The 27040-nt window shown below is 32.1% G+C and overlaps 2 protein-coding genes across 6 annotated transcripts in view; both read right to left on the reverse strand.

Moving 5' to 3' along the window:
• The window catches only part of LOC142321764 (adipokinetic hormone/corazonin-related peptide receptor variant I-like), a 737321-nt gene that overhangs the window by 498400 nt on the left and 211881 nt on the right, over window positions 1–27040 (reverse strand). The window lies entirely within an intron of this gene.
• On the reverse strand, window positions 19238–20281 carry LOC142321162 (uncharacterized). The gene has a single exon (XM_075359156.1). It carries the CDS (start codon window positions 20279–20281, stop codon window positions 19238–19240), a length of 1044 nt encoding a protein of 347 aa, XP_075215271.1.

Raw genomic sequence — 27040 nt, forward strand, 5'->3', positions numbered from 1 at the left:
TTAAACTTCCCCAGCGTAGAGCGTACAATTTAATACTTTCTTTAGTGTTAAAAAATTTAAAAAAAATAAATCTAAAATCTAAAAATAGATCACACGTCGAAAAATATTCCGAGCCCTGTAGATCACTTTATATATTGTACTGAGGACAACGGTAACCGCCCTAGAAGTGGAACGTAGATTGTATGTTACGAACGTAGGGATGATATATCTCAGGGCATTAGTTATATTTTTTTGAGATAGCGAGCATCGACTACTACGGTCATTAATCCGTGTCCAAAATTGAATAACATCTCCCATCCCGATAAATTGTAGCGACCAAGTCAAAAGACCGGTTTAGTCAAACAGATCATCCTGAAAAAAAATAGAACATTAAACCCCCAAAAACACATGAAGACAAAGGTGTATTGAGCCCTTGCCACTAAAAAACATACAGTCCATTTCTAAAAAAAGTCTTATTGAAATTATCTAAACGGCTTCAAAGATCCCGCAATTATTAAAAAAATCCTTAAAATAAATTCGTCAGTAGTTTTGAATACCCAAAATACACAAAAAGAACATCAATAAACAGTCCTCTTGACGTTACACAAGACATATGTTTATAGTCTACGTTTTCCTTTAGGCCAACCTTTTTCTGACCTTTTATCATCCTTTTGACGGCCTCCACCTCTGATGACAGGTTGTCTGAGACCTCGGAGATGGAATTTCGACCATCTTCGATATCAGGGAAGAAGTTTTGCGGCTGGTATCGGGTGATATTACTGGCTCAAATGGAGTGGGAAGTATTGCATCCAAGTCTAGACTGGATGCATTTCCCGATGAAATTTTTGGGCGGTTAAGTGCTCCTCCTCTCTTTTGGAATCCTCTGAGCTTTCGGAAGCTCTATTGCCGTTTGTTCAACAGTCTTTTTTTCTATTACCGTTATGCCATCTTCGTTCCGGATTCCCTTATAGGGATTTTGTCTATTTGTACTGAAGGTGGAACGATATGCACATTCAATAACAAAATTAAATATTTCTTTTAAAAATGGGGACCACTAAGAGATGGATCAGTGTACTTTCCACTTCGTAAAACCTTTTTAAATAACGCTTTAACGAATGATTTGATATTAATTGTTGAAGTCTACCACTAATCACAGAATTAAATTTTCTAGAAAAATGGTGTCATATGAATCCTTAACGGATAGACTTATTTAAGGATTTTATGTATATAAATTACTTTTCGATATAAGAGAATAAATGTATGTGTTATTATTCTGAGTAAAATACATCCCAACCCCGTAGGGGAAGACACCCGCTTAGTGACGTTCCGGTTCCGGTCGCCATCACCCCCCCCAAGTTCGTTACCCTGTTGGGCTTTGACGGGAGTCGTCTATCGCCCTCTGACTTTTTACATCTCATAGTAATAAGCCTGGCCTCGTTGGGATGCCACCGATGTAAATGCCTCGGTAGACATTTAGATCGGTGATTTAATAACAGCTTATTGCCTTCACTGTAGGACTCGTCCGGAGTGTATAAATACATCTCGATTCCCCCCCCTCCCCCCCAGGGGAAAAGATCCCGCCAACGTAGCGTGTCCGGTCGCTACACCACCTCCTCCGTTCCTTGTCAGTAGTGGCTTTAACGGAGAAAGTGTATAAATACAGTGAAATCTCCTTACTCGCGCTCCCCGTACTTGCGATTTCGTTATTCGCGGTGCAATATTTGGCCATTTCTTTTCTATATTCGCAGCTAAAATATTCCGTATTTGCGTACATTACATTATGTATTGCATTAAAAAATAAAAATATTATCGTACATTAAAAAAATAATAATTTAATACAGTACGAATATACACTGTGGTACTGTATCTACTGTACTGCACAGTACAGTAGATACACTACCACAGTGTGTGTTTGTTTTTAAAGATAAAGTAGAGAAATTTCTCCATCGTATTTGTTTTTCAATGACGGATATGATATGAGTCACCTAAATAAATAAATGTTATTGTAACGTTATTTTAATAAATAAATTGTCAACATTGGACATACAGAGTTTCAGTTTACAACAGTTCAGTACGTACTGTAAAGTAATTCAGTTTAGTAGAAGTAACGTCGCGTAACGGTTATTACTGTGTGCGTGTTGTAAATACGAAGGAAGTGTTTTATTCAATATAGTATTCTTGATCTTTCCGGGTGTGATCGTTAATCACAAAGTTCGTTAGAACTTCGCCGGTGAGAGTCCGCAGAACTCTGGACGGCACGACAAAGTCAACGAACTATGTTTACAGTTATAAACATGACCTGACCTAAAAGTGAAATGAAAATGGGGGAAAAAAATAAGCATGATAACATAATATTTCAGTTAAATTAGATTTGTAATAAAGAATACTTTCAAAAAATATTTATAATTTTGTTAGACAACTTCTTTTCCATTTGATGAATCACGGGACTCGAATATATTAGTGACTTACTCGAATATAAAGGTGACTTTACGAATCGCGCCGCTAGATAGCAGTATTTTATAGTATTAAGTAGCGTACAAATCTTGATAATGTTCTTAAAAAAAGAAATAAGTATTTCTTTAAAGTAATAAGTATTTCTTGTTAAAGCCACAAGAAATATGTATTTTGAAATAATAAAATTTAAAAGAAAACATACTACAGCTTGTTTTACTATTAAATGCTCTTATGTAAATGAAAGTACTGAAGATGAAACAAATTTTTTAACTTCCATCACTTCTTTAAAAGTATTAGTTTACAAGAGATTATACTAGTTTTATTAAAAAAGAATAAATAAGTCAATCGAATTTATTTCAGAAATAAATTCGATTGATAAAATTTTTATTCTATAATTAGAACTATTTGACTAACTGAGGGAGAAATAAAAAAACGTTCATTTAATAATAATATAAAAAGTATGCCCACGGATACGATAAAAATCGAGAGTTACACTTACAAAGTAATAAGTGCAATCACGGATCTTCGATTCGTGAAGGTCGTTATACTAGTTTTTATTAAAAAAAGAACCATATGGTATGAAGTGTGTTTGAAAATTAAGGCAAGGTGAAATAGATATTCATGCAATAATTTACAACTTGTATTTATTGAAAATAGTATAAGAAACAGCATGTCGTTTAAATTTACGTTTAGAATACGTTTAGAAACAGCACTGGACTGTCCAAGTCGGAATCTGGAAGGCGACTGGCCATAGACTGCCCCCACTCGCTCTTGAACAGTTAGTGGAGAGGTAGATCCAGTAGAAACACTTAACAAAGTGAATGATATGACTATCAACAAAACATTTTTGTGAAAATCAAAAAAATGTATATTTGTCCTAGAAAGGCAATAGATATTAATAATAAATCCATAAGATAACAATCAGTAATTCACAAAAAAATAAAACAATCTAACAAAATGTAGTGATATTCAAAAAGATTACAATAAAATTGTAAACCGTATGTAAGTGTCGCATATATCATTTCTTCCGCTGAAAAAACAAAGATTTCTGTAATATAAATAAAACTGTTTTTAACAAAATGATACTGGTATCAAAAAAGGTAAGACACTACATTTCTATTATCAAAATCTATTATTAATTTAGAATTTGTTTTAAAAATACATGTTAAATATATGTAATAGACAATAGATATACAATAATAGATAATAAATAATGTTTCACGTACGAAGCATTCCATATAATAAGCAAAAAATAGAAAAATTTGTTACAAAACTCTTATCGGCCCAATTTCGTTTATTAAACAACGAATAATCATAAGAATTATATTATTTATGTAAATGTGATGTGTATTACATATAAATGAAATGAAACTGGAAAGAGTTTGGTAACAAGTTTTTGTATTTTTTTCTTCTTATATGGTTCGCTTAAACATTGTTTATTATCTGTTATTGTATATCAATTGTCTGTTACATATATTTAAGATGTATTTTTTTTAAACAAAATTATAAATTAATAAGATATTTTGATAATAGAAATATAGTGTCTTACCTTATTTCATATCAGTATCATTTTCTTAAAAACAGTTTTATTTATATTACAGAGATTTTTGTTTTTTGAGCAGAAAAAATGATATCTGCGAGACTCTTACCGTACGATTTACAATTTCATTTTAATTTTTTTGGATCTATTTTACTGTAAAAACGGAATAGTAGGTTATTTTGTATTTTTGCGTGGTTTTTGATTTTAAATTTTAATAAAATTTATTTTTTAATTAAAATTATTTTTTATACTGTAAAGGGATTGAGTTACTCTAAAAATATCTTCAACCGGTAGTAATGAAAGAAAAAGGGTAAAAAAAGTTATGCTGTTGTATAAAAAAGTTAGGCTTAAAGAAGGTGAATCTTTAGCTTCTGTTGCTTAAAGATTTGTAGTAAATGAATCGACCATTCCGTACATTAAGAAAACTGAACCATTAGGATCTCAGCGGCCACTTCATCATCTCAAAGTGTTAAAAGACGTAGTACGGATCCTGCTATTGAGAAGATAGATGGAAACTGCACTAAGTATTTGGATCAGAATCAAAAACGGGTTCCAATAAGTGGACCTATTATTTGTGAAAAAGCTAAGAGGCTGTACGATCATTTTAATCAAAGGCCGTGCCAAAATGGTACTTTTACCCCGTTCCAAGCTTTAGAACGAAGTTTCTTCATATTGAAGGCTGGTTTAATAAATTTAAACTCAGGCAATCTTTACACAACGTAAAAATTAAAGGGAAGCAGATAAAGTAGCTACAGAAACTTACCCAAATTTTTAAAAATCGTCGAGGATAATAAATACAGGCAGTGATTTTTAACGCGGATGAAACAGGCTTGTTTCTGAGACAAATGCCCGATAAGACCTTCATCTCAATAAATGAACGATCAGCACGGGGGTTCAAGCTTGCAAAAGACAGAATAACAATTTTTCTTTGTGAAAATGTAGCCGGTGATTGTTTAATTAAGTCGCTAATGATTTACAGGTCCCAAAACCAGCAAGTGTTGAAAAATAGAAATAAGACGCTGTTGCCAGTTTTTTGGCGATCCAATAAAAAAGCGTGGATTACAGTTTCACTTTTTGTGGACTGATTCAATAACTTTTTTAAACCCGAAGTTGAAAAATATCTAAAATCAAAACATCTTGATTTTAAGGCTCTTTTAGACTTAGACAATGATCCCGGTCATCCGTAGGAAATCCAAACAGCTGATCCCAAAATAAAAGTAGTTTTTCTGCCGCCAAACACTACCGCTTTATTGCAACTGATAAATCAGGGAATTATTCAGTCGTTTAAATTATATTATATCAGAAGAACATTTAAAATTATTTTAGAGGCGATGGATTCCGATTCTGAGCTGAACGTAACAACATGTTGGAACAAATTTAATATTGCTGACTTCATTATGTGCATCAAGTCTTGATTAGATGAACTGAAACAGTCAACTCTGATGTCTTGTTGAAAGAAGCTGCTTCAAGTAGATACCCTAGAAGGTACTTCGAGACTCCAGAAAATATCGCCGAATGCGTGAAAGCAATAGCTCGTTCAGTAGGAAAAAATGGATTCGATGAAGTAGATGACAGAGATATTGAAAATCTTGTAAACACACTAGAAGAACTTAATACACAACATCTGGAAGATTTAATGGCGCAGATAGAGTATGAAGGTAAAAAGACAGGTAAAAGGTGGAAGATACGATCCTTGGAAAACAGTTAAATGTCAAAACGATTACCGAAGACATTAAATTATCCCACGATATTACTCAGTTTTTTATAGATGCTGATCCACCTTCAAAAAGAAGCTTAATCTTTAAGCACAAAATTGAAGCCAAGAACGAAAAAATTCATAACTATCTGGAATTGCTTTATGTTCACGAGGAAATCAACTGTTTAGTTCACTCTACAAACAACGGCTACTTAACCGTGTGAGCTATCTAGTGTTAATCTCCACGACAACAGCGAGGATGCTCGGCGACTTAAATGCCTTTACGTGTTGGACCAGGGTGAGTTTGAAAGACTCTTGGGCTGGGATGACATCCCTTAGATCTTTATCATATCAAAATCATATACCAACAAATGATGTGCCTCAACATTGGGGTTTATCAGTGCGTAAATCCCTCAACAACATATTACCAAATTTCTGGATTGGACGTGATGAACCGATTGCATGGCCATCTAGATCACCGGTTATAACTCCATTTGACTTTTTTTAAGGGATTTCATCATGGATAATGTACACAAAACTCGTGTAGTGAATATTGGTGAAAATGAGCGGATTTTAACGAATTCGAATTCACAGATGTGGATATGTTACAACGAACGTGGCATAAAATTAATTAGCGGTTGGATATTTTGTGAATTATTAATGGTGCACACATTGATTATCTTTGATTACAGGTAAAAAACTTTTAGATTTAATATTTCTAAATTCATATAACCCGTTTTTTCATCTTAATAAATAAATTATTTATTCAATATCAAAGTTGTTCAGATAATTGTCTGACCCCGGTATATAATGAACACCATTACATTCAGAGAAAATCTGATTAAAAACTCTTGCATTTCAACTTCTTTAAATTATTCACGGTTCTAGGAAAGTCTGAGACAGACACTATGAAATCAATCAGTTATTACACACTATTATGTAAAAAGAAATTCATAACATAGGCCAATATAAACTTAATTCGGTAAACGCTATATTGAGAGTAGTTATAGATATAAAGGTAAAATTTATTTCCTTTAGATTTGTAGCAAACTTTCTATGTAAATAGTCGTTCACCAACGGTGGGACTTTGAGCTTTACTACTCCCGTTTACAGGTTTATCACTTGTTCTTTCTCTCGCTCTCTCTCTCTCTCTTATCTGATATGATCCCTTTTTTCAATTCCCCTTTCTACAATCATAATAATCACTTCACAGCAAAAATTCATCATGCAAACAGCTGAATTTATTTATTCGTATATTTCCTGGTGGATTACAAAATAATCATCTTAGAAATATGTTCACAGAATAGTATGAATAAATAAACAAATAAAAAATTTTACAATGAACAAAACTAATTAAAAATATATTGTTTATCAAAACATCTGGATTATGTTAACTTTTTAACCCTTTAAGTTTTTCGTTTTTTCTTTATAAAATATTAATTTTTTTTATTTTACAGCTTTTATCTTTTATCGTCAACGTATTTTTGGTGATTCGCTGAACTTCGAATAATTGTAAAACAAATCTTAATTGTTTTTAAACTTTTGATTTTTTTATCATTTTTTACTGGATATTTTATGCTAAGCTTTAGATAATTTTGTTAAAAAAATGATCTACTATTTCAAAACCTATTAGCTAAACAAAGTACAACTCAGTACACTGTTATTATAGTATATTGTATTTAATTCATAATTTTATTACAGATCGATGGATGAAGCCCTTACTTGAATTTAGTATTTACTATTTAGATATTACTGATGCGTGTGCACTCCAGTTGTTGCTTTTATCTTAATGCATTTTCTTTTTTTTGATTTTTGCATTTACCTTTTTCGTTGTAATGTACTTTTAGCTTTAGTATTCTATTCATATCGTCTAAGGAAGATACTGAGTACCGAAAGAGCTGCTGTGATTTTTTTAAATAAGTTTGTGTGAATCTAATAACATATTTTGTTTTTATCTTTTGTTAATTTTACTTTTTTTAAATACATTTCACAACTCTAAAAAAACCTGATGTGGATATCACTTGACTTCCACATTGGAAATGAATAATTAACATACTCAACGACTGAATATTTTAATTATCACTCATTATAAAATATTAAAGTTCAATTTTTTACGTGAATTTAAAGCTAGTCTTAAATGGGTACGTAGATTTCTTTGCCGACATAATTTTTCTATTCGAAGGACAATAGCACAACTGCTAATAGAAGAATACGAAGATAAACTGACAAAGTTTCAAAGATATATCATAAATTTACGAAAATGAACTTTTATTCCCCAGATCAAACTAAAAATGCCGACAGACACCTGTAACTTTCGAAACACCATCTACAACAACAATTGAAAGTCTACGTGCATGACTATTTAGATACGAACTGATGGTTACAAAAAACAATTTTGATCGGTTGCTGACAATATTTTCGGACGGGAAAAAATTACTCCCGTATGTAATTTTTAAAACACCTACTGAAAGGTGAAATATTTTGAAGATAAATAAAACATTAGGACTGGACCGGATTGTATGCGTCTGGAAGCATTTATGAGGTGCTTTATTACTAAAACCTTCCGCACTTGTAATGGACAGCTTGGGAATCACATGATTGATGTTGTAAAGCAAAGACTGATTGCTGGAAAGTGTGATTAGGTTATAATTTCTGGTGGAATGATATCCATTTTTCAATTTTCAAACATCAGCGTAAACCGATCGTTAAAATTAAATTCCGTAAATACTATACAAACCGGACTGCCAACATGAAACACGAGACTAACACTTCCGGTAAAATTAAGAAACTTTCTTTGTTACAGATTTGTGAGTAGAGACTTGTTATGCCTTGGTCAGAAATACCGGATGGTTTGATTAAAAAATAGTTCAAGAAATGTTGTGTTTCAAATGCTTTGGTAGGAGTGAGGACGATTATTTGCGATTAAGTGATTAGGCACATAAATGAAATTTTACAAATGACAGAAACTCGAGCACTGATGACACTAATTAACTTAAATATTTACTATATTTTATGCTATTAATGAAATATTTACAGTACAGACAGATTTACTGATATTATGCAAATAACAGGTAGTATTATGTGTTCAATTTTCTATGATGATTTTGTTAAAAACATGCAAAAAAAGTAAAAATTTTTATTTTATTTTTATAAATTTTCCAAACTGATGATCATTGTACATGGGTGTACACGGTACGAAAAAAATAGTAATATTCTTGAATTAAGAGGTTGCGCATTACCTGTTTTCTTTAAACGGCATGCTTAAAACTAATTTATCAACTGAAAATACAAAACCAACTTATATGCAAATAATTAAAACAAATGTATCAAACACACACGCACGTGTGCGCATATATATATATTTTTTAATCTATTTTTTCTTCATTTCTACCCCCACCACCTCAGAGCCAAACCTGCAATTAAGCATAAATACAGCGCCAGAGGGTTCCATCGCATCAAACTACCTGGGAAGAACCCAAGGTCCCACCCAGGTCCTAATCCCTAACATAAGAGATTGGAAAGGTAAAAGAAGGGGTAACGAAGACTTCTATGTTATACAATTATTGGTGGGTCATGGCTCCTTTGGTCAGTACTTATATAAAATAGGAAAAAGGGCTACACCGCAGTGTGATTACTGCCAATAGATAGACAACGCTGAAAATACTATTTTTGTTTGTCCCAGATGGGTACGCAACAGAAGTGAGATCTCTGCAAACAGGCTAACACCGGATATTTTAATCAACTGGCTGGTGTTCAGTGATGTAAACTGGAATTGGTTTATAAGGGTCGCGGGTGAAGTTCTCCGATCTAAGGAAGAAGAAGCTAGAAGACGGGGAATGTAGTAGGGATGAGAGGACAGTCCCTCCGTGGAGGGCCCGTATGCCGTGGTATGCGGGTTCCTGAGAAGGGAGGGAAATCCTGGAGAGAAGTTAGGTAAAAGAAAGACTGAGTCCCGGCCGTTGGGGTCGGCCCTGCCACTCGGTGGGGTAGGTGCCGCCGGTTTGAGGTGTGGCATAAAGACCGAGACCCGGTTCCCTGCTGAAGGGGTGGGGGGCGGTGTAGCCAGATCTCATCTCTGAGGCGGGGAATTTGAGGCAGCAAACAAAGAAGTAAAGATCCGAGACCGGGGAGGCTAACCTGCCGTGCCAGGCGTACTACCGGTGGACGGGGGACGCCTCCTTAGAGTAAATGGACACTTTCCCCAACTGAGTTATACTTAATTGGATATCCGGTTTTTGGGGGGGGGGGGGGTGGAGAAGGGGATAAAAAAAGGTCCCACCCAAGTAGCTGGGACCCGGTCTTTCGATTAGTCATCATGCCTCAAATGAGGATACCTCGAAGGGATCCCCCTACCGGCACTCCAGTCTTTACGCCTCGCCTCTAGTGAGGAACCCCCAGAGGGATCTCCCACTGGGATTACAGTCTGACATTCCCCCCGCCTTGTCTCTAATGGGAAACGCCGAAGGGATACCCCACCGGAACTACGGTTTTATTTTCCCCCCATGGGTTCATCAGGAGTCCCCGCCGACTCATCAGTAATGAGACGCCAGAGCGTCCCACTCCTTCTGGAAGAGGCTATCCCGCGCCGAAGCCAGCATAATTCTATGCCTCACAGCAAATACACATAGTTTTTAGTCTGTTTATACAAATGTGTTAAAAACTTATGAGAACCATTGAATAACTTTTCAGCCGTTAAACGTAGAACAAATTAAATACAATAGATACGTCAACCTCGAAACGATAAATTTTTTCGGTATGAGATCTTTACAACACCAAACCACCATCGGGAGAGGGATAACCAATAAATTTTAGATAGTAAAGTTATGACATATCATTTTAAAGAGTGTTGAAAATAAATATTTTGACGAAAAATATTTCAGGCTACGATAACCCTAAACAAAATTTCGGGTATAAAATTAACATTAACGCAAGTAGAGAAGTCATACCCATCTTTTTGAGGTCGGGCTATATTATTATTTATTGAAAATTATTTTATAATAATAATAATATTTTTATTAATTATTAAAATATTAGCATTTATTTAATAGGTACTGAAAATCATTTTTTGAAACTAGGTGGGGAAAGATTAAATGACTGGCATTTTGGTAAAAGGTTGTAGTAGCTGGAAGTTTTTTACGTCAACATTTTCATCTTTAATTTCGTTTTAAAATAATTCATTACAACTTCTCATTCCATTAATTATATCCACTCCCACTTGAGAGGTCTTTGGACACTTGAAATGCGGTGGTCTCATATCTAAAAAATAGATCTTTGAGGTAGGAACATTATTTAAATTAAATTTTTCTGTATTTAACTGTTGAAAGGATATTTAAGGGTAGTCATACTTTATTAATACTGTACATATATATATAATGTATAATTAATTATTTTATGATCTAATTATAGTAATTATTAACTTGCTGGATTACATAGAAATAAGTTTACAAACTGAAATACCATTCTTAGAAATATAAGGATGATAACCGTTGGAGAGAGTTGAAATTGTACGTTACATTATTCTATTTTATCTTTAACATAATTTTAATTAATTATTTTTGGTTTGCAGTACTTTGGTTTAGAGGAATTAATTGATCAACTTTCACGTTATTGTTAAAGTTTATTAAATTTAATAGCAGAACAGTAGAGTAACAGTTGTTGAAAATTTATAAAATATATAAAATTTATATTCAATTTTCAGTAAATTAAATTTAATACGTTTAAAATTATCATAATAACTCTTTATCGAAATGTAATTTATAATTTTTCAATAGTGTCAATTCATTTTTATTCAAATTTAAGCATTATCTTATAAAATTATTCACGTCTCAACAGATTTTATGTAGATTGTAGCTATAAAAACATGCAAAAAACAATTTCCTTTTATTAATAGAGGAAGAAATTTTTTTCGCAAAATTTAGTAAAAAATTAAAAGATAGATATTCAGGGTAATTATGTACTACAAATTATACAGATTTTTTATTTTCATTAAGAAAGAGTTTTCTTGTTTTAATTTATTAGCTTATACCCAAAGTATATGTTACTTAATTTTTTCTCTTTATTTTGCGAAGCTAATTTTATCAAAATTTATTTTACTTTTTTTTTGTTTGCAAATTTTTAAAACCGTTAGTTTACCTTTCGAAAAAGTTAATAATTATGTTTGGCCACAAAAAGGTATTTTAGTGAATCATAATAAATACTAATTAAGCATATAATTATTTAAATTGTGCTATATATGCACGTATATATATACAACATTTATTACAATAATTAATCAATATTAGAATAAAACTTTTAAAAAGACTAGATTTTAAATATGTATATTGAGATATATATATGGTTAATATCACTGATGTCCAATTGCTTTTTTGATATTAATTGATGGATTGTTAATTTCTTCTGTTAAGTATAAAATTTTAATTGATGGAACTGCAATTGTCAATGGGCATAGAAATTCAAAAAAAAGTTATTGTGTGCAGTAAATTGAAATAATAAATTTTTTGTTGTTCGATTACAAGTAAAAATAGTATATACAGTGTATAAAAACTATACCATATAGCTGAAAAAAAAAATTTATATAAATATATTCGTATAATTTCAGCTAATTATTTAGTTTAAAACAAAAAGTTGAAATATATATACAAAATACCACAAGGTACGTAAATAAATTTACATTTAAAACTTTTAAACTTTAAATTAAGTTATAGATTATTGTCACCATATTTCTAAAAACATAAACGTTTTCAAATTCACCTGGTGTACATTTTCCTGCTTTATATAGGTTTACTATTATTTATTTTTCTTTGTTATACATATTATTATTATTCACAACAGGTATAATAAATGTAATCTTACTTATTTGAAAATATTACAATATACAGTAATTTCATTAAATAAATTTAAATTACAGTATATTTTAAAAATATATATATTTACTAAACATAATAATTATCTAATGTATAATAATATCTGTAACAAAATCAGGTTTTTTCATGAAAAATTGTTGATAAAATTATATGACACTACAGTAGAAAATTAGTTATGCGTGCATAATTTTATGGTATGGATTTGTCGTCAAACACAAAATATTGATTTCGATCAAAAAATTATCTCTGAACTTTTTTCAGTCTTTCAATTTTAAGAAGTTCCTTATTCTATAAATAACTTTAGTATTCATTAGTTACGGTAGTATATAAAATAAGTAATTTTAAAAGTTGTTCTATGTACAACTATATACTCGTATATGTTGGTATATGTTTGGATTAGAATCTCAGAAAGGGTTTAAACCTAAAATAAAAATATTTAATAAGGTATCCTTTGTATTAGAGTAGTTGATTAAACTAATTAAAAAGAAAAACGAGAGGAGATTTTAGGTGGTGGTAATACATCAAGAAAGGTAGCATATTATTTAAATAAACAGAACTAACAGTAAAATCTGAAAAATACAGAAAATAACACCAAACAGAAATTTATGTAAAAGATAAAGCAAACCTGCGCCATTATTAATTATTAGTTTTTATATTAGGAATTTTCAAACAATAGAAATTACTTTTGAATCCAAGATGATGAAATTTAAAAATCAGGATGTTCAGCATGTCGAAATACTACAGTAACTAACCACTCGACCCAATTAAAAAATTAATAACAATAAGAGAAATTGAATATTTTTCATTACTATTTTGTAAAGTATGAAATGTATAAATGTGCAAAGTTATTCAGCCGTTATACAGGAAATTAAAAAGGTTAATGTTTTAAATTACAAAATTACTAAACGTATATAATATGATATTAAAATATAGAAAAATTGAATGGCTAGATAAACTGATTATTAACATTAATTATTACAATATATAATTTTAAAGTTTATTTAAATGTTTTTAGTCCTACATTTCATAAACCCACTGATTTGGTCTAGAGGTGAACGTGTCTTCCCAAATCAGCTGATTTTTGGAAGTCGAGAGTTCCAGCGTTCAAGTCCTAGTAAAGTCACACGGATTTGAATACTAGATAGTCGATACCGGTGTTCTTTGGTGGTTGGGTTTCATTTAACCACACATCTCAGGAATGGTTGAACTGAGACTGTACAAGACAATTATACTTCATTTACACTCACACTTATTATCATCCTCTGAACTATTATCTGAACGGTAGTTACCGGAGTCCTACATTACATAAAATAAATTTTGAAAAAATTTTAACAATTTAAAACTTTTGAAATTTAAAAATTTATTACAAATTTAGAATATTAAATCAGCTGTTACTTTATAATATTGCAATTTGACCTAGCTATTTAATTTCTAGTATTGTTGCAACTTATTATTTACTGTGATTATTATTATTATTGGTATTATTATAAGGGATATTTATTTTTGTGAAGGTTATTATAAATGGTTGGACCATTAATCCTAACATTAACTATTTAATGTTTGTTATCGGATGTAATTGCGAAAGTAAAAAAAAAAAAAACCAAATATAAAAGCTATTACAGAGCGTTTTACTCATTTTGTCACTACCGCGTCTTTTCCTTTTTTGTAAATTTGATTGTTAATAATTCTAAAATGAAGAAATTAATCGATAAACGGTTTTCACTATTGTTTTTACCGTAAAATTTTACATTAAAATCATGTATCATTGCCACCTTCCCATTAAAAAAAGGTTTGATTCAATATGGCGGATAAAAATTCCAAGCATACCATAAAGTAATAGTTTTGTAACTATGTAGATCTGCACTTGTACCTACCTCCCAGTAACCCTCAGTTTTAAGATATGAAGCGTTTCCAAACTTTAATATCACTCTGTATATGCAGAATTTTTTTTTTAACTGTGGAGTTAGGATGAACTTTAGGATGTGGCATGAAAGGTTTAAAGAACTTTTAAATAAGAAACTATTCTTGAATTTTGAGAATATTAAAAATACCCTATTGACAAATAAGGTGTATATATATATATATATATATATATATATATATACACCCACAATACATCCTTACAATATATATATATATATATATATATATACACACTCACAATACATCCTTACAATATATATATATATATATATATATATATTCCATTATGGCAGCCAATATCATTTTTTTTAATTGAAAGCTTCAGAACATTATTGGATCCAACATAAAATTCTAAAAGACATTATAAGGCATTTATTCTTATAAATACACTTTGTACACTTTCCTTAAATGCAACCATTCAGGTTATATTAATCTCCAGCTATACCTTCGAAATACTAGTTTGTATCTTGTAAGATGAAACTTAAGTCTATAGTGTTGTAATTTTACTCTCTTTATTGTTCGAATGGAGTTATATTTTTATAATTTTTCATTATTTTGATTAACATTTAAAAATTATATACATTTTTCATTAAAAAAGTTTTACTACACTTTAAATCAGCGGCCCCAATTTTGTATTATCTCTATTAGTCTAATAAATAAATTCAGAAGTAGTAAAAATCATAACATTGAGAAAATAGTTACGTTTTATTTCAAATTATGTTAATTATTAATTTAATAATTTTTTTTTTTATTTTTCATTATAATTTACGAGAAAAAAAATTGGCATATAATTAAATTATTGTACAATTACATTTTTTAATTAAATTTGCAACTACCCATGAAATCTTGGCAAGTCTCACTTTTCGGAAAATGGTGTAATACAATTATTCATAGGTCAAATGAAGATTAGATGTACGGTTGTGTTTATTGGAAAATATTTTAGAATTATATTTAGTATCTGAAAATGTTATAAGAATTTGAGAGTTTTCCATTACAAATGAAGTAGACCGCCATACTGGAAAAGCAACAGATATTACAAAAATAGTAATAGGGTATTTTTAATATACTCAGTAATCGAGGAAACCATTTCCCATTAAAACTTTACGTAGCTTTTCTTGATTATGGAAATCATTAATGGCAAACTTAAAATGAAAAACCAATGAATACCGGCCCTGTATATGCTCATTATAGAATTATTTGATATTATATAACATGTTAAGCCTTTTATTTTAAACAATATGACACTTTCTTTGTTCAAATCGGTTGATAAAAAGGCTGAAGATATGGCTGAAATTGTTGAAGCGGATCGCAAAAACTCACGTCCTTCACTAGTCGAGTTTAATAAATAAAAAAAATAATTTCTGTAAAAATTTTATCTAATTAAATATAATTCGATAAAATTAATATTTATATTGCTATTATTGATTACACATTTAAATGGTCGTAATTTTTTTAATTTATTTATTTTATCGAAGATTTTTTTGGGTACATGAACACCCAGTTTTATTAAAATATCTCAATCAGTTTTTAATATATAAATTTTTAATTGAAATAAACACAAAATATTGGACAGAGGCAAAATGAAGTGAGATAGTGATTCGTCCATATTAACATTCTGGTTTATTTTGATGTTCTGAATCATTTCCTTAATTTTTTTCAACATCTCCCAGGACAACCTGTACATATACATATTATTTCTATTATTTTTTATGATTGCATACAATCACATTTAAAGCCTCTTCGATTAGACTGTTTGGGTCTTGCGGCCTCCTAGTACTTTTTCATATGTTCCGATCCTTATGTCCTTTCTAGTTTTGAAAATATTCGTTTGTGAGTTTTTTCGTGAATGTTAAGCTAGTGTTTTTGTTCATGATTTTCTTGTTTAATTTTATCTTATCGGTGGTGTCTTCTTCTGGTGTAAGACCAATTTCCTTCAGATCCTCTTTATTTCTCTGATCTATCAGCATCCTGTCTTGGTGTTTTTTGAATCGAGACTGTACTGTACTAGCTGTTTCAGGCAAGATTCAGAGAATCTTGCATCCTCGTGATAGGCCTAAAGAGTCCTAGTCTCTTTGATGTATTGTATCAGTGATGGTTTCTAACTCTTTGTACACGATTTTTTTGGGCACAATCTACTACTGCCCGTGTTTCTGGTATTTTTTATTGAGGCAGGTTCTTTCAACTCTTCTTTCGATTTTCTGGAGTCTGTCTGTCTTTGATTGCTCGTTTAGGTGAAAGCGTATGCCTGCTGCGTAAGTGGCTTATGGTTTATAACTGTGTTGTGGTGTCTTACTTTTACGTTTATTGATAGGCATATTTTATTGCAAATGAACCAGGTTAATTTTTGAGCTTTCTCTAGTTTGTTTCTTCTTATTTGGATCGTGGTTTTTTCGTTTAAATTTTACATATATATATATATATATATATGTCTGTCTGTCTCTCTCTCTCTCTCTCTGTGTATGTTTTTGCGCGTATTTTTTAAAAAATTAATCCAAAATATTATCATTTGAGATGTCATAACTACGTTTTATGATATTCTTCTTTTCTTTTTTTTTTTTTTTTTTTGGAACTCTACTCCCCTGGGCCGGTCCGACTGGTTGGTATTGCGCCACCCAGGGGAGTGCCTGTTCTACTCTAATGGGCTTTCCCACCTACCGGCTATAAGTCCGGCATGGCAGGTCGGCCCACCGGTCAGTTCTTTTCAGTTCTTTTGCCTATCCGTATATCGCCACGTCAATACCATGTATTGTCGTGACGTGGCGATTGCGTCTTTTCAGGTCTTGATATTAACCTAACGAAAAACCCTTAGGAGTCCCCAGTGGATCATCGGAACCGACACACCTCGGCATGTCAGCCCTCACCACTGAGGCTGTCCACTCTGCCCTATGCTAAAATTTAAAATCCTAGTCTCCTCTCATCGTTGTTTTTCTGCATAAGTATTCTTTTGATGGCCAACTCAACTTTTTTACAAGTTTCTTCACTGTTTAACATGCTATTGATTAGTCTCCCAGTTCCATCAGATGAAAGGTCAATACCGTCTGTCTCTTCCCTCCATTTATGACATACAGTGAAAATATGTTCGACATCATCATCACAGTCACAGTACACACAGGCTGCAGTTTCCCTTCTACCGACTCTATGCAGATAGTAATTAAAACTACCGTGTCCTGTAAAATACTGTGACGCGTAAAAGTTTATTTCACTGTGTTTTCTATGTATCCAGTTCCTTAGATTGGGGATTAGCCTTCTGGTCCTGTCTCCAGGGCCTGCTGTGCTCCATCTATCCTGCCATCTCACTAGTAGCCTATGCCTCGCTTAATGAACTTCAACACCTTGATCTCTTTCGACTCTGAAATGAGCCATAAGGTCGATCGGAGGCACTCCTGATAAAACGCATAACGCTCATACGAGACTGTCCTGTACGCGGAAACGACGCCAAGCAACAGTCTCCTATGGGTCCTAACTAAGGGTGCCAAGTTCTTCTTTATCCGTACTGAAGGCCACCATACCAAGACAGCATATAATATCGACGACATAACCGAGGACGCAACAACCCTCCTTTTAGACGCTTTAGGTGCTATTTGAGAAGTCATAATAATATTAAGAGATTTAGTCATCTTATCAGCCCTATTGCAAACCTCGTGTATGTGTTCAGTAAATGGACCATTTCTCTGAAAGGTGACCCCCAAGTACATTACTCTATCTGTTTCTGCTATTACTTGCTCATTGACCTTGATATTTAGCCGCTTGATGATCCTTCTGCCAGTAAATGTAATAAAATTACATTTACCAGTATTTAGCGTTAGATTCTTTTCACATAGCCAACCATTTATTATCTGCAATGCCAAAATGGCCTTTTCTTGTGCCTCCAATTCATGCCTGTCACTCGCCAAAACCACCAAATCATCGGGATAGGCCATAACTTCAACCCCAGCAGGATAGTCTATATTTAAGATCTCATCAAACGTTAAAACCCATAATAATGGGCCTAAAACTGAGCACTGGGGCACTCCACCGTGTATATCTATCTCCATTCCTTCTTCTTGCGTTGCCACCTTGCATGTTCTATCAGAGAGGATTCTCATTACTTGCCTCCTCAAATATGGACTAACATTTTTTGCTAATAGCGCTCTATGTATATGGCTCCATTTAATTGAGCCAAACGCATTCTTGATATCCAATGAGACAAGCAATGGAACACCCCTCGTCCTCCAGGTGCCGCGTCTTACATCAGTCATTCAGGAGACTACTTTCTTGGCGGCCATCACTGTGAAGCGACCTTTCCAAAACCCATATAGTTTTTGACTAATCCCCACTCCTTGCTCAATTTCTCCAATAATGCTTGCGGCAAGCATCTTCTCGATCGCATTGCTCATATTATTTAAAAGGCTTAACGGCCTGTATCTAACTTGTTCTTGTTCATTTCCACCCTTGGGGAGAAAAACAACTCTTGCTTCTCTCCAGCACCGCGAATAGCAGTCATTCTCTAGCCCATGGCTGGCAATGTCCGCCATTTCCCAAGGCCGTTGTTTAAAAAGTCCTTTAAATATAGCGGCTGGAATTCTGTCTACACCGGGGCTTCTTTTATTGCCAAGCTGGCCAATGGCACAATTCAGTTCGGCAGGTGTAAATCTCCTGGGCTCAAAATCAGGTAAGTTGACAATCGCTTCTTCTTCGCACGGAAGTAGCTCGTCGAACTGGACCCTGGCGTGATGCTCGCTCAATATCGGTAAACGCCTGCCGAACTTCTTCGTGACGATTTTGTATGCCTGGCCCCAGGGATCATTGTCCAACTCCTCGCAGAGTCTGGCCCAATGATCCCTTTAGGCTTTCTTGATACCTATTAAGCTGACGCCTTGCCTCTATATACCACTTGACTGCGGTGTCATATTCAGAGCCGCCTCTGATTCTTAGTCTTTGCTTTTTCCTCCTAGCTTGTTGTAGAGTATTGCGAAAGCAAGCTATCTCATTGGACCACCAGTATACTTGTCTTCTACTCCTGGTGGCCCTTATCTCCCTGTCCATCTCTTGTTGAATAATTGATGTGAGGGTATCAGGTGTCAATTCAATTATAGTGCTAAGTCTTTGTGACACTTTATCGACTATTTTATCCACCTGGCGAGCCGTGGGTCTAATCACGATAGGTCTTTCTACTGCAGTATAGGTGCCATCTCTTATGACCAATTGTAATGAAAAATGGTCACTAGCGATATCATTGCCCAGGACTTTTAATTCACACTGATCCCTCAACCATATGTTGTCAATGATGACCAGATCAAGTATCGAGTAATGACCCCGAGCCTCATAGGTCGGCGTGCCATCATTTATACAGTGACCATCAATCGAATCCATAAACTCTTCCATTAATTCACCGCGCCTATTACTGTGCGAGCTGCCAGCATAAAGAGTTTTGCATTTGAAGTCCCCCAACAAAACAAACTTCTTATTCTGCCTAGACAGAATTCTATAAATGCTATCCAAAAACCTCTCATAATCGATGATTGAGATGTTGGGGGAAACGTACGCCGCTACAATAATCATGGAATCCAACTCCGTCGCTATTACGCCTTCAGCTCTCTCCTTAAAGCTCAGGGCCATTCTATTGCTTACATTCCTGATGACCACGTCACCCACTGTGTCAGCGATCCATGCTGATTTCGCCGATTCATATCTATTAGGTTCCGTGATCACCAACAGGTCAACATCACGTTCTAAAGGCAGTTCATGGAGCAAGTCATGCGACAGCGTGCTTCTGTTCACATTAGCTACGAGGAGTTTAGTTATGTTTATTATGACAACACGCCCAAGCACCAGTCCGATGGTCATGACTTTCACAATTGAGGCAGCTCCCGACACTCCGCAATCCTATGCCTTTGCCGCCACAGTTAAAACATAGGTCCAGCCTGTCTGAGCCCTTACAGTCTTGTCGACGGTGCCCAGAGCCCCAGCATCTGTAGCACTTTTCGTCATCTTCCCTAATAAAGGCTCTGCAGTTACCCAGCCGATACGTAAGCGCTGTTCCACCCATCCTACAGGCTGCCTTATAGGATGTGATCACCGTAACAGTCAGATTCCGGGTCTAATTGAAGAGATCCTGACGCCCTCCATATCACCAACTCTTGCCGTTACTGCCGCTAAGATTTCTTCTTAGTGGTATCTACTTCGACATCTCTAATATGGACAATGGTTCGACGCCTTATATGTTGCTTAAGTGCCGCCATCGTGAGCCCTAGTTAGTGAATCAGACTTCCCAATGTCTGTGGGAAAGGATCCTCCTCCTTAGAGAGCGTGGCAAGGGTTTGTGGACCCTTGCCGCGCTCTCTTTTTTCCCTTAACGTCGGTTTTCTTGACGTGAGGTAACTTCTGTGCACTGGTGCTTTGCATGGCTGTAGCTTCCAGCGGGAGCAAACTTCGTCTTCTCTTGATGTGTCACAGTACTCAGGAGACTGCCTCAAATCCTATGAGTACCCACAAGCCTCGGTGCGCCCAAAAAATATTTTTTTTGGGGGTGGGGGGTTGGAGGGGTTGAAAATGTATGATGCCAAAAACGTGGTCCAAAAATTAATATAATACTTTCAATAACAAACTACTCTAGAAGAAATAAATTTTTAATAAAGAGGGGTGTTTGAAAAGTTTTTTTACCTATTTTTTTATTTATTTATGTGACTGATTTTCTTCCTAAAATAATGAACTCTAATCAAAACGTAGGTACCAGGGTGTACCGATCACTAGTGGAAAATTCCGACTCGTTAGTATCGATTTCTACAGTTAAATTTCTAATTTAACTTTCGTTATATCAATTTTCATCTCTCAAAAGAAAATATTTTTACGCAAGAGATAATCAATTTTGGACACCTAATAATCCCATTTCGAGACGCCGCCCGCCAGGGTAACCCGCTCGGAGGGCCTAGATGCGGAGGCAGCTAGTAATTTTTCGCCCTACAGCTAGTAATATTCCTAAATATTAAAATGTTTATCTTATATACAAATATGTTATTGTTTCATTATCATCATTAATTGTTAACAAACTAGTTTACTTTACCGTGGATATTATTAACTGAACTATATGTTGATTATTCTTTATAGGTTAAAAAATCTAACTTACTAAGTACTGGTGAATCATACTTATTTATGTATACCAAACAATGATCTGACAGCCAGTTTTTGAACCACGAAATTTGGGTTCATTGGGTTCTGAGGAAGCCTCAAGAAATGTTTATACTTCAAACGGGATTGTTCGTTAGGATAATGATTTTATTAAGCATATCGTTAGTGTTAAGTTAGTTTCTTCAAAGCAAATCAGTACAGGTTTGATTTTATTGCAAATGAAGTCACAAAGCAATGACTGTAAAGGAAAATACGAGGGAGATTTGAACTTGCTCTGTCATTCGAACACTGTGTAAATAGAATATAAATTATAATACGGTTATTTAAATTAAAATAAAGCTAATTAAAAAATAAATAGAAACAAACTCAGAACTACTAATACTTTATAAGACTATTAAGAAATTCTGACCATGCCTCTTAGGATATTTAAACTACATAAAAATTAATCATTAGCAAGTGAAAATTACAAAACTATTTGTCGCATCCTTTTATTAAAAAAAAAAAAAAAAAAAAAAAATATTACATCTTTGTCTAGAATCTATTGATTACGGAAATGCTTTATAATTTAATTACAAATAAGTATTTAAAACAGGCAGTTCATTGAATTAAGATAAAAAGAATATAAAAAACTATTATTAAGCTTCGAGTTATGTTGATTAAATTTTATAAACTTTATACATTTTGTATAATATGAAAAGTATAAAAGTTAGAATTTTAAATATATTTATCTAAACTTCTGCGGAGCAGTATTATCGTCTACCGTCAATTGCATAATAATATACAATAATAATAATAATATGTATATGTCGCCAAAAAAATATTTTGACAACTTTTCGAAGAAAATTACGATATTACTATCGGTAGGACTGTGAGATTGGAGGGTGAAATTGAAATTTCTTTTTAATCTCAAAAACTATTTAACCAATTTCATTGAAATTTAGATATGCTGCAGTACTGTATCTAAAGTTGTGGTTGTGAAAATTTTATTAAGATTGGTTTAGTCGTTTATGAATAACGCTCAATTAAACGACGGCAACAGATAACTTAAATTAGAGGTATTTTTTTCGGCCGCATAATGGGATTGGAGGTGAAAATGAATTTTCTTTACGTTATAAGGTTACTGGATTGCAAAAACACCATTCATGTATAAAAATTCTCAAAAATCTCCAAAATTACTAGATCAATTTCATTCAAATTTAAATATACTGCAGTAATGTATCTTAAGTTATGTATGTGAGAATTTGATGAATATTGATAGAGTCGTTCTTGAATTATTTTAATTATGAAGGTAGAATGGTGTTTAAATGTTCTAATTTTCTTATAGGTTTTGTTAAAAATAGGTCATGTTCAGTATTTTTATTAAGTTTACAAAGAAATTTTTAAATATAAAGTAACAGGTAAAAACAGGATCTCATTTTTATTATTTTCTCTTTTTCTATTTGGTTCTGTACATTTACATATCATTTTAGATAAATAAGTATATCTAAAATTTTAAAATTCTAACTTTTATACTTTTAAAATTATACAAAATGTATAAAATTTATAAAATCTAATCAACGTAGCTCGAAGCTTAAAATCTTTTTAAAATTAAGCTTTTAAAATCTATTAAATTTAATGAGAGTAGCCTGAAGCTTAATAATATTTTTTTATATTCTTTTTTATCCTAATTAAATGAAATTCCACTTTTAACGACTTGATAATTGAATTAAAAACATTTTTTAAAATCAATAAATCCCAGATAAAGATGTAATATTTTATCTTTATTTTTTGATAAAAGGACGTGACAAATAATTTTTTAATTTTCACTTGCTGTGCAGCATTGCATCGAATCTTCAGATTATATTTTTTATGGAATCAATTGGACAAAATATTAATGATTATATTTGTAAAAAACTCTTAAAAGCATAATAAAAGAATAATGTGTTTTCATCTACTATTTTTCTTACAGTAAAACATTATTTCAAGTATCTAATACTTTATTTCCTCAATAAAAAAAATTAAGTAACAGTGTTAGAGAGTCTACGTCCCAGTAACCTGCTTATAATAGCAGTTCTACTACAAAACTATTCTCCTAAGCTGCTTTTTTGTACTACTTATTTATTTTTCTTTTTACGTCTAATTTTTCTATTTCTAGTAAATCATGTCGTTCATTTTAAAGTACTGTATAGTCTTCTTCATCTTTTCTTAATGATCATACTATATTATGATAAAACTTGTAATAAAAAAATGTTTTTCTATTTTAAATTTAATGACTTCTCCTTCCGTAGTTAGGTTTTCTCTTAATATTGTAACGAGGCCAGTATAACGGATTTCTTCCACAAAGAAGAAAGAGAGAGAAAATAATGAAAGAAGAATATAGAAGGAAACAAAAGGGATTCTTTATTTAAAATAACTAATCCGTTTAACAATTTGTTCTTTGTAATAAAGACAATAGCACCTCCAAAAGCTCCTGTTTTTTAAAAGAAAACCGTACCGGAAAAAGAGCTTACAGAAAATCGTAAAGACGGGGACAATGAAAATTACTACGTTTGAACGATAAAAAGGGCGGTCGGGTACTAATCCTGCAGGCTAGGAGGTAAATACTACCGGGGATCAGCGGACCGAGTTAACAGTTTTGCAAGTCCAAGTTCGGTGCAGCGTGCGATAAAAACAATAACAGTAAGTATTCGATAACAACGACTGAAGAATGCGTCACGTATATTCTATTTTGGACAGCGGTTGAAAACAAGAAGCTGTTCGGCGAACTATTTGTGAACAGGAGTTAAAGTGATAATATTTCATTCAATCATAAAGTGTAGGGTAGTTATTTTTTAAAGGGTAAAAGTGATAATACTTGCATAAAATGGATTGTATGAATATTCAATTTTTCTATTGTTATCTATTGTTAATTTAAAATTAGTTTCTATCATTCGTTATAAAATTTGTAGTAAATCTAAACTTTACTGTATTTTGGTATTTATAATTTAAGTGTTAGGTAATAAAGTTTATTTTTAATTTGAATTAAAATTTTATGTATTATATATTTATTATTTTATTTATTTTCTTTTTTGAATGTAATAAATTGTATTTATAAGAAATTTTTTCGTGTGTAATTTCTCATCATGTTTGTCGAACTAAGAACACGCGACAATATTTTTATATTTAGCTTCTTACATATGAAGTTGCTCAAATAATGTTTTCCGAATATATACTTTACTATTCAACAATATTGATAAAGCTATTATATTTTTCCTTTTGAATGAATAAGATAATTTTTTTAATTTAAAAAATTTTTTATTGATATTAAAATATTGAATCTCGATCTTTCCTCTTATTTAAAAAAAAAAAAAACAACATAACTTTATTAATGTGAAAAGTAAAGTTATTTAGTAATAATAAAAAAAATTAAATCATTTAGATTTTTAAACGGCAAAACTATTTAAAATTAAGAGGAATACCTTTTAATTGTGAAATTCTCTTTATTGAGTTTACACTACCTGTTACACATTTTATCATGGCTATGTTGCATTCATGACATATTAATTACAAATGTGGTTAATTGGAATTGTTTTCTCTGAGAGTTATATGTTCAAAACAAGAAGGATTGTAGTTGGAAATATTATAATAATAATAATAATAATAATAATAATAATTAAGTACGATTATAATCAAGGGTTGTTATGAGAATCACAGTTACAATTTGAACTAAAGTGAATAAAATGAGAGTGATAAAAGCAGACATTAAAAAAAGCTTTGTTAATATGTCACTGGAAGGAAATACTGTAAAAGAGGGAAGATTAATTAATTATTTAGAAAGTTTCTTGACTGTGAATGGAAGCGGTACCTAGGAACTAAGAGGTAGAATGTATGTGGGAAAATATATTTTAAAAATATTAAAGATCTATTAATAGGTAGAAGAATCCCGAATGTGTTAGGAAAAAGATTTGCTAAACCCTTTATGTGGAGTATTTTATCATACTAATCTGAATTGTGAACGATCAAAAAGAAAGAAGAGAAATTCTTGAATATTTTGTAAATGTGACTGTGAAGAACAATGGAAAAAAATTAAATGGACTGATGGTAAAAAATAAGGAAGTACTCACAAGTGTGGAAAGGGTTTAGTTTAAAAAGGAAGAGGAAAACAGTTGAATCGAAGAAATCCTATGCAGGAAATGTTTTCGGTAAAAGATCTTAAGAGAGAAAATGGAAGGAAGAAGAGGAATTAGAGTTTGAATATTTATAAACACCAAGAAGGAAAAATCTAAAATAAAATAAAGGAAAATAATCAGAACTAAGATAAATGGAAAGTATTAATTTGAAACTTATCAAAAGGCAGGTATACAAGAAAAAAGGTGTAAGTAAAGACTGTTTCTTTGTTCAATTAGCCTCTGTAATGAATAGAATACAGATGTCTCTTGTAGGGGTGAAAATCATCGATATTTCAATGGGTTTGACATGGTGATATAAGATAGTATGCGCAACTCATTAATGAAGGAACGGAAAAGACTTCAATTCTCATTTTCCCTATTAATCGTAGACAGAGTATTGGTTATTACTGAGAATAACTGTGCTGTTCTCTTGAGCGACTTGTATCTTGTGTGAAGAAAAATTGTAAGCTTATGATATATATGTACGTAATGATTTGTATAAAACAAGTACCAATTAGGTCAAACTTAATTTTAATAAAGTACTTAATTTTGGGGATTTAAAAAATTCAAACGAAATATCTTTATTTTGAGTTTATTTTAATAAAAAATCAGTTTTAAAATGATGGACTGATATTGAAATATATTAAATACAAGAGCACACTCAAAATTTATGTAAAAATGATCTATTATTAAAAAGATAGCAATAGTTGTTAAATAATTAATATATATACATTGAAAATAACATATAAAAAACAAATGTAGAAATTATATAAATAATAATAAAAAAAATATTTATGAAAATTACTTCAAAACCGCTATTCCTTGCATCGTTCAAAAATAAAAGTAAAAAAAAAAATGACTACACATTTGTAAGACTTTCCACACGGTATTTTTCTGATTCACGGCTTACGCGCGCGCGCACACACACACATAGAGCACAACTTAATTAAAAATATTTATCATTTTATTTATATATAATATTTTTTGTTTAATTCAATGATTCTAACAAAAGCGCGCGCGCATAGCGTATTTCATTCAGCCCGCTGGACACCAGCGGGCGCTTTAAATACTATTTTACACTTTAAATATTATTCATTTATTTAATTCTACCGCTCACCTGAGACGTCACAACATATAGACGACTACACAGCTGTATATCAGCGCTACGTTAGCGCTTCTTTTGGTGAGAAGGGGTATTATTTTCTCAGTATACCCACTTAGCCACTAGTTTATTTAGAACATTTTTTGGAATAGGGTGAGATTTTGCAAAACTTTTTTTTTTGCTAATATTATTTTTTAATTGTTAACAAATGTACCTGAAAAAGTAAGACCTTAATTAGGCTAAATATCA

This window comes from Lycorma delicatula, chromosome 3 (genome assembly GCF_047948215.1).
Source record: "Lycorma delicatula isolate Av1 chromosome 3, ASM4794821v1, whole genome shotgun sequence".
NCBI classification, from domain to species: Eukaryota; Metazoa; Arthropoda; class Insecta; order Hemiptera; family Fulgoridae; genus Lycorma; species Lycorma delicatula.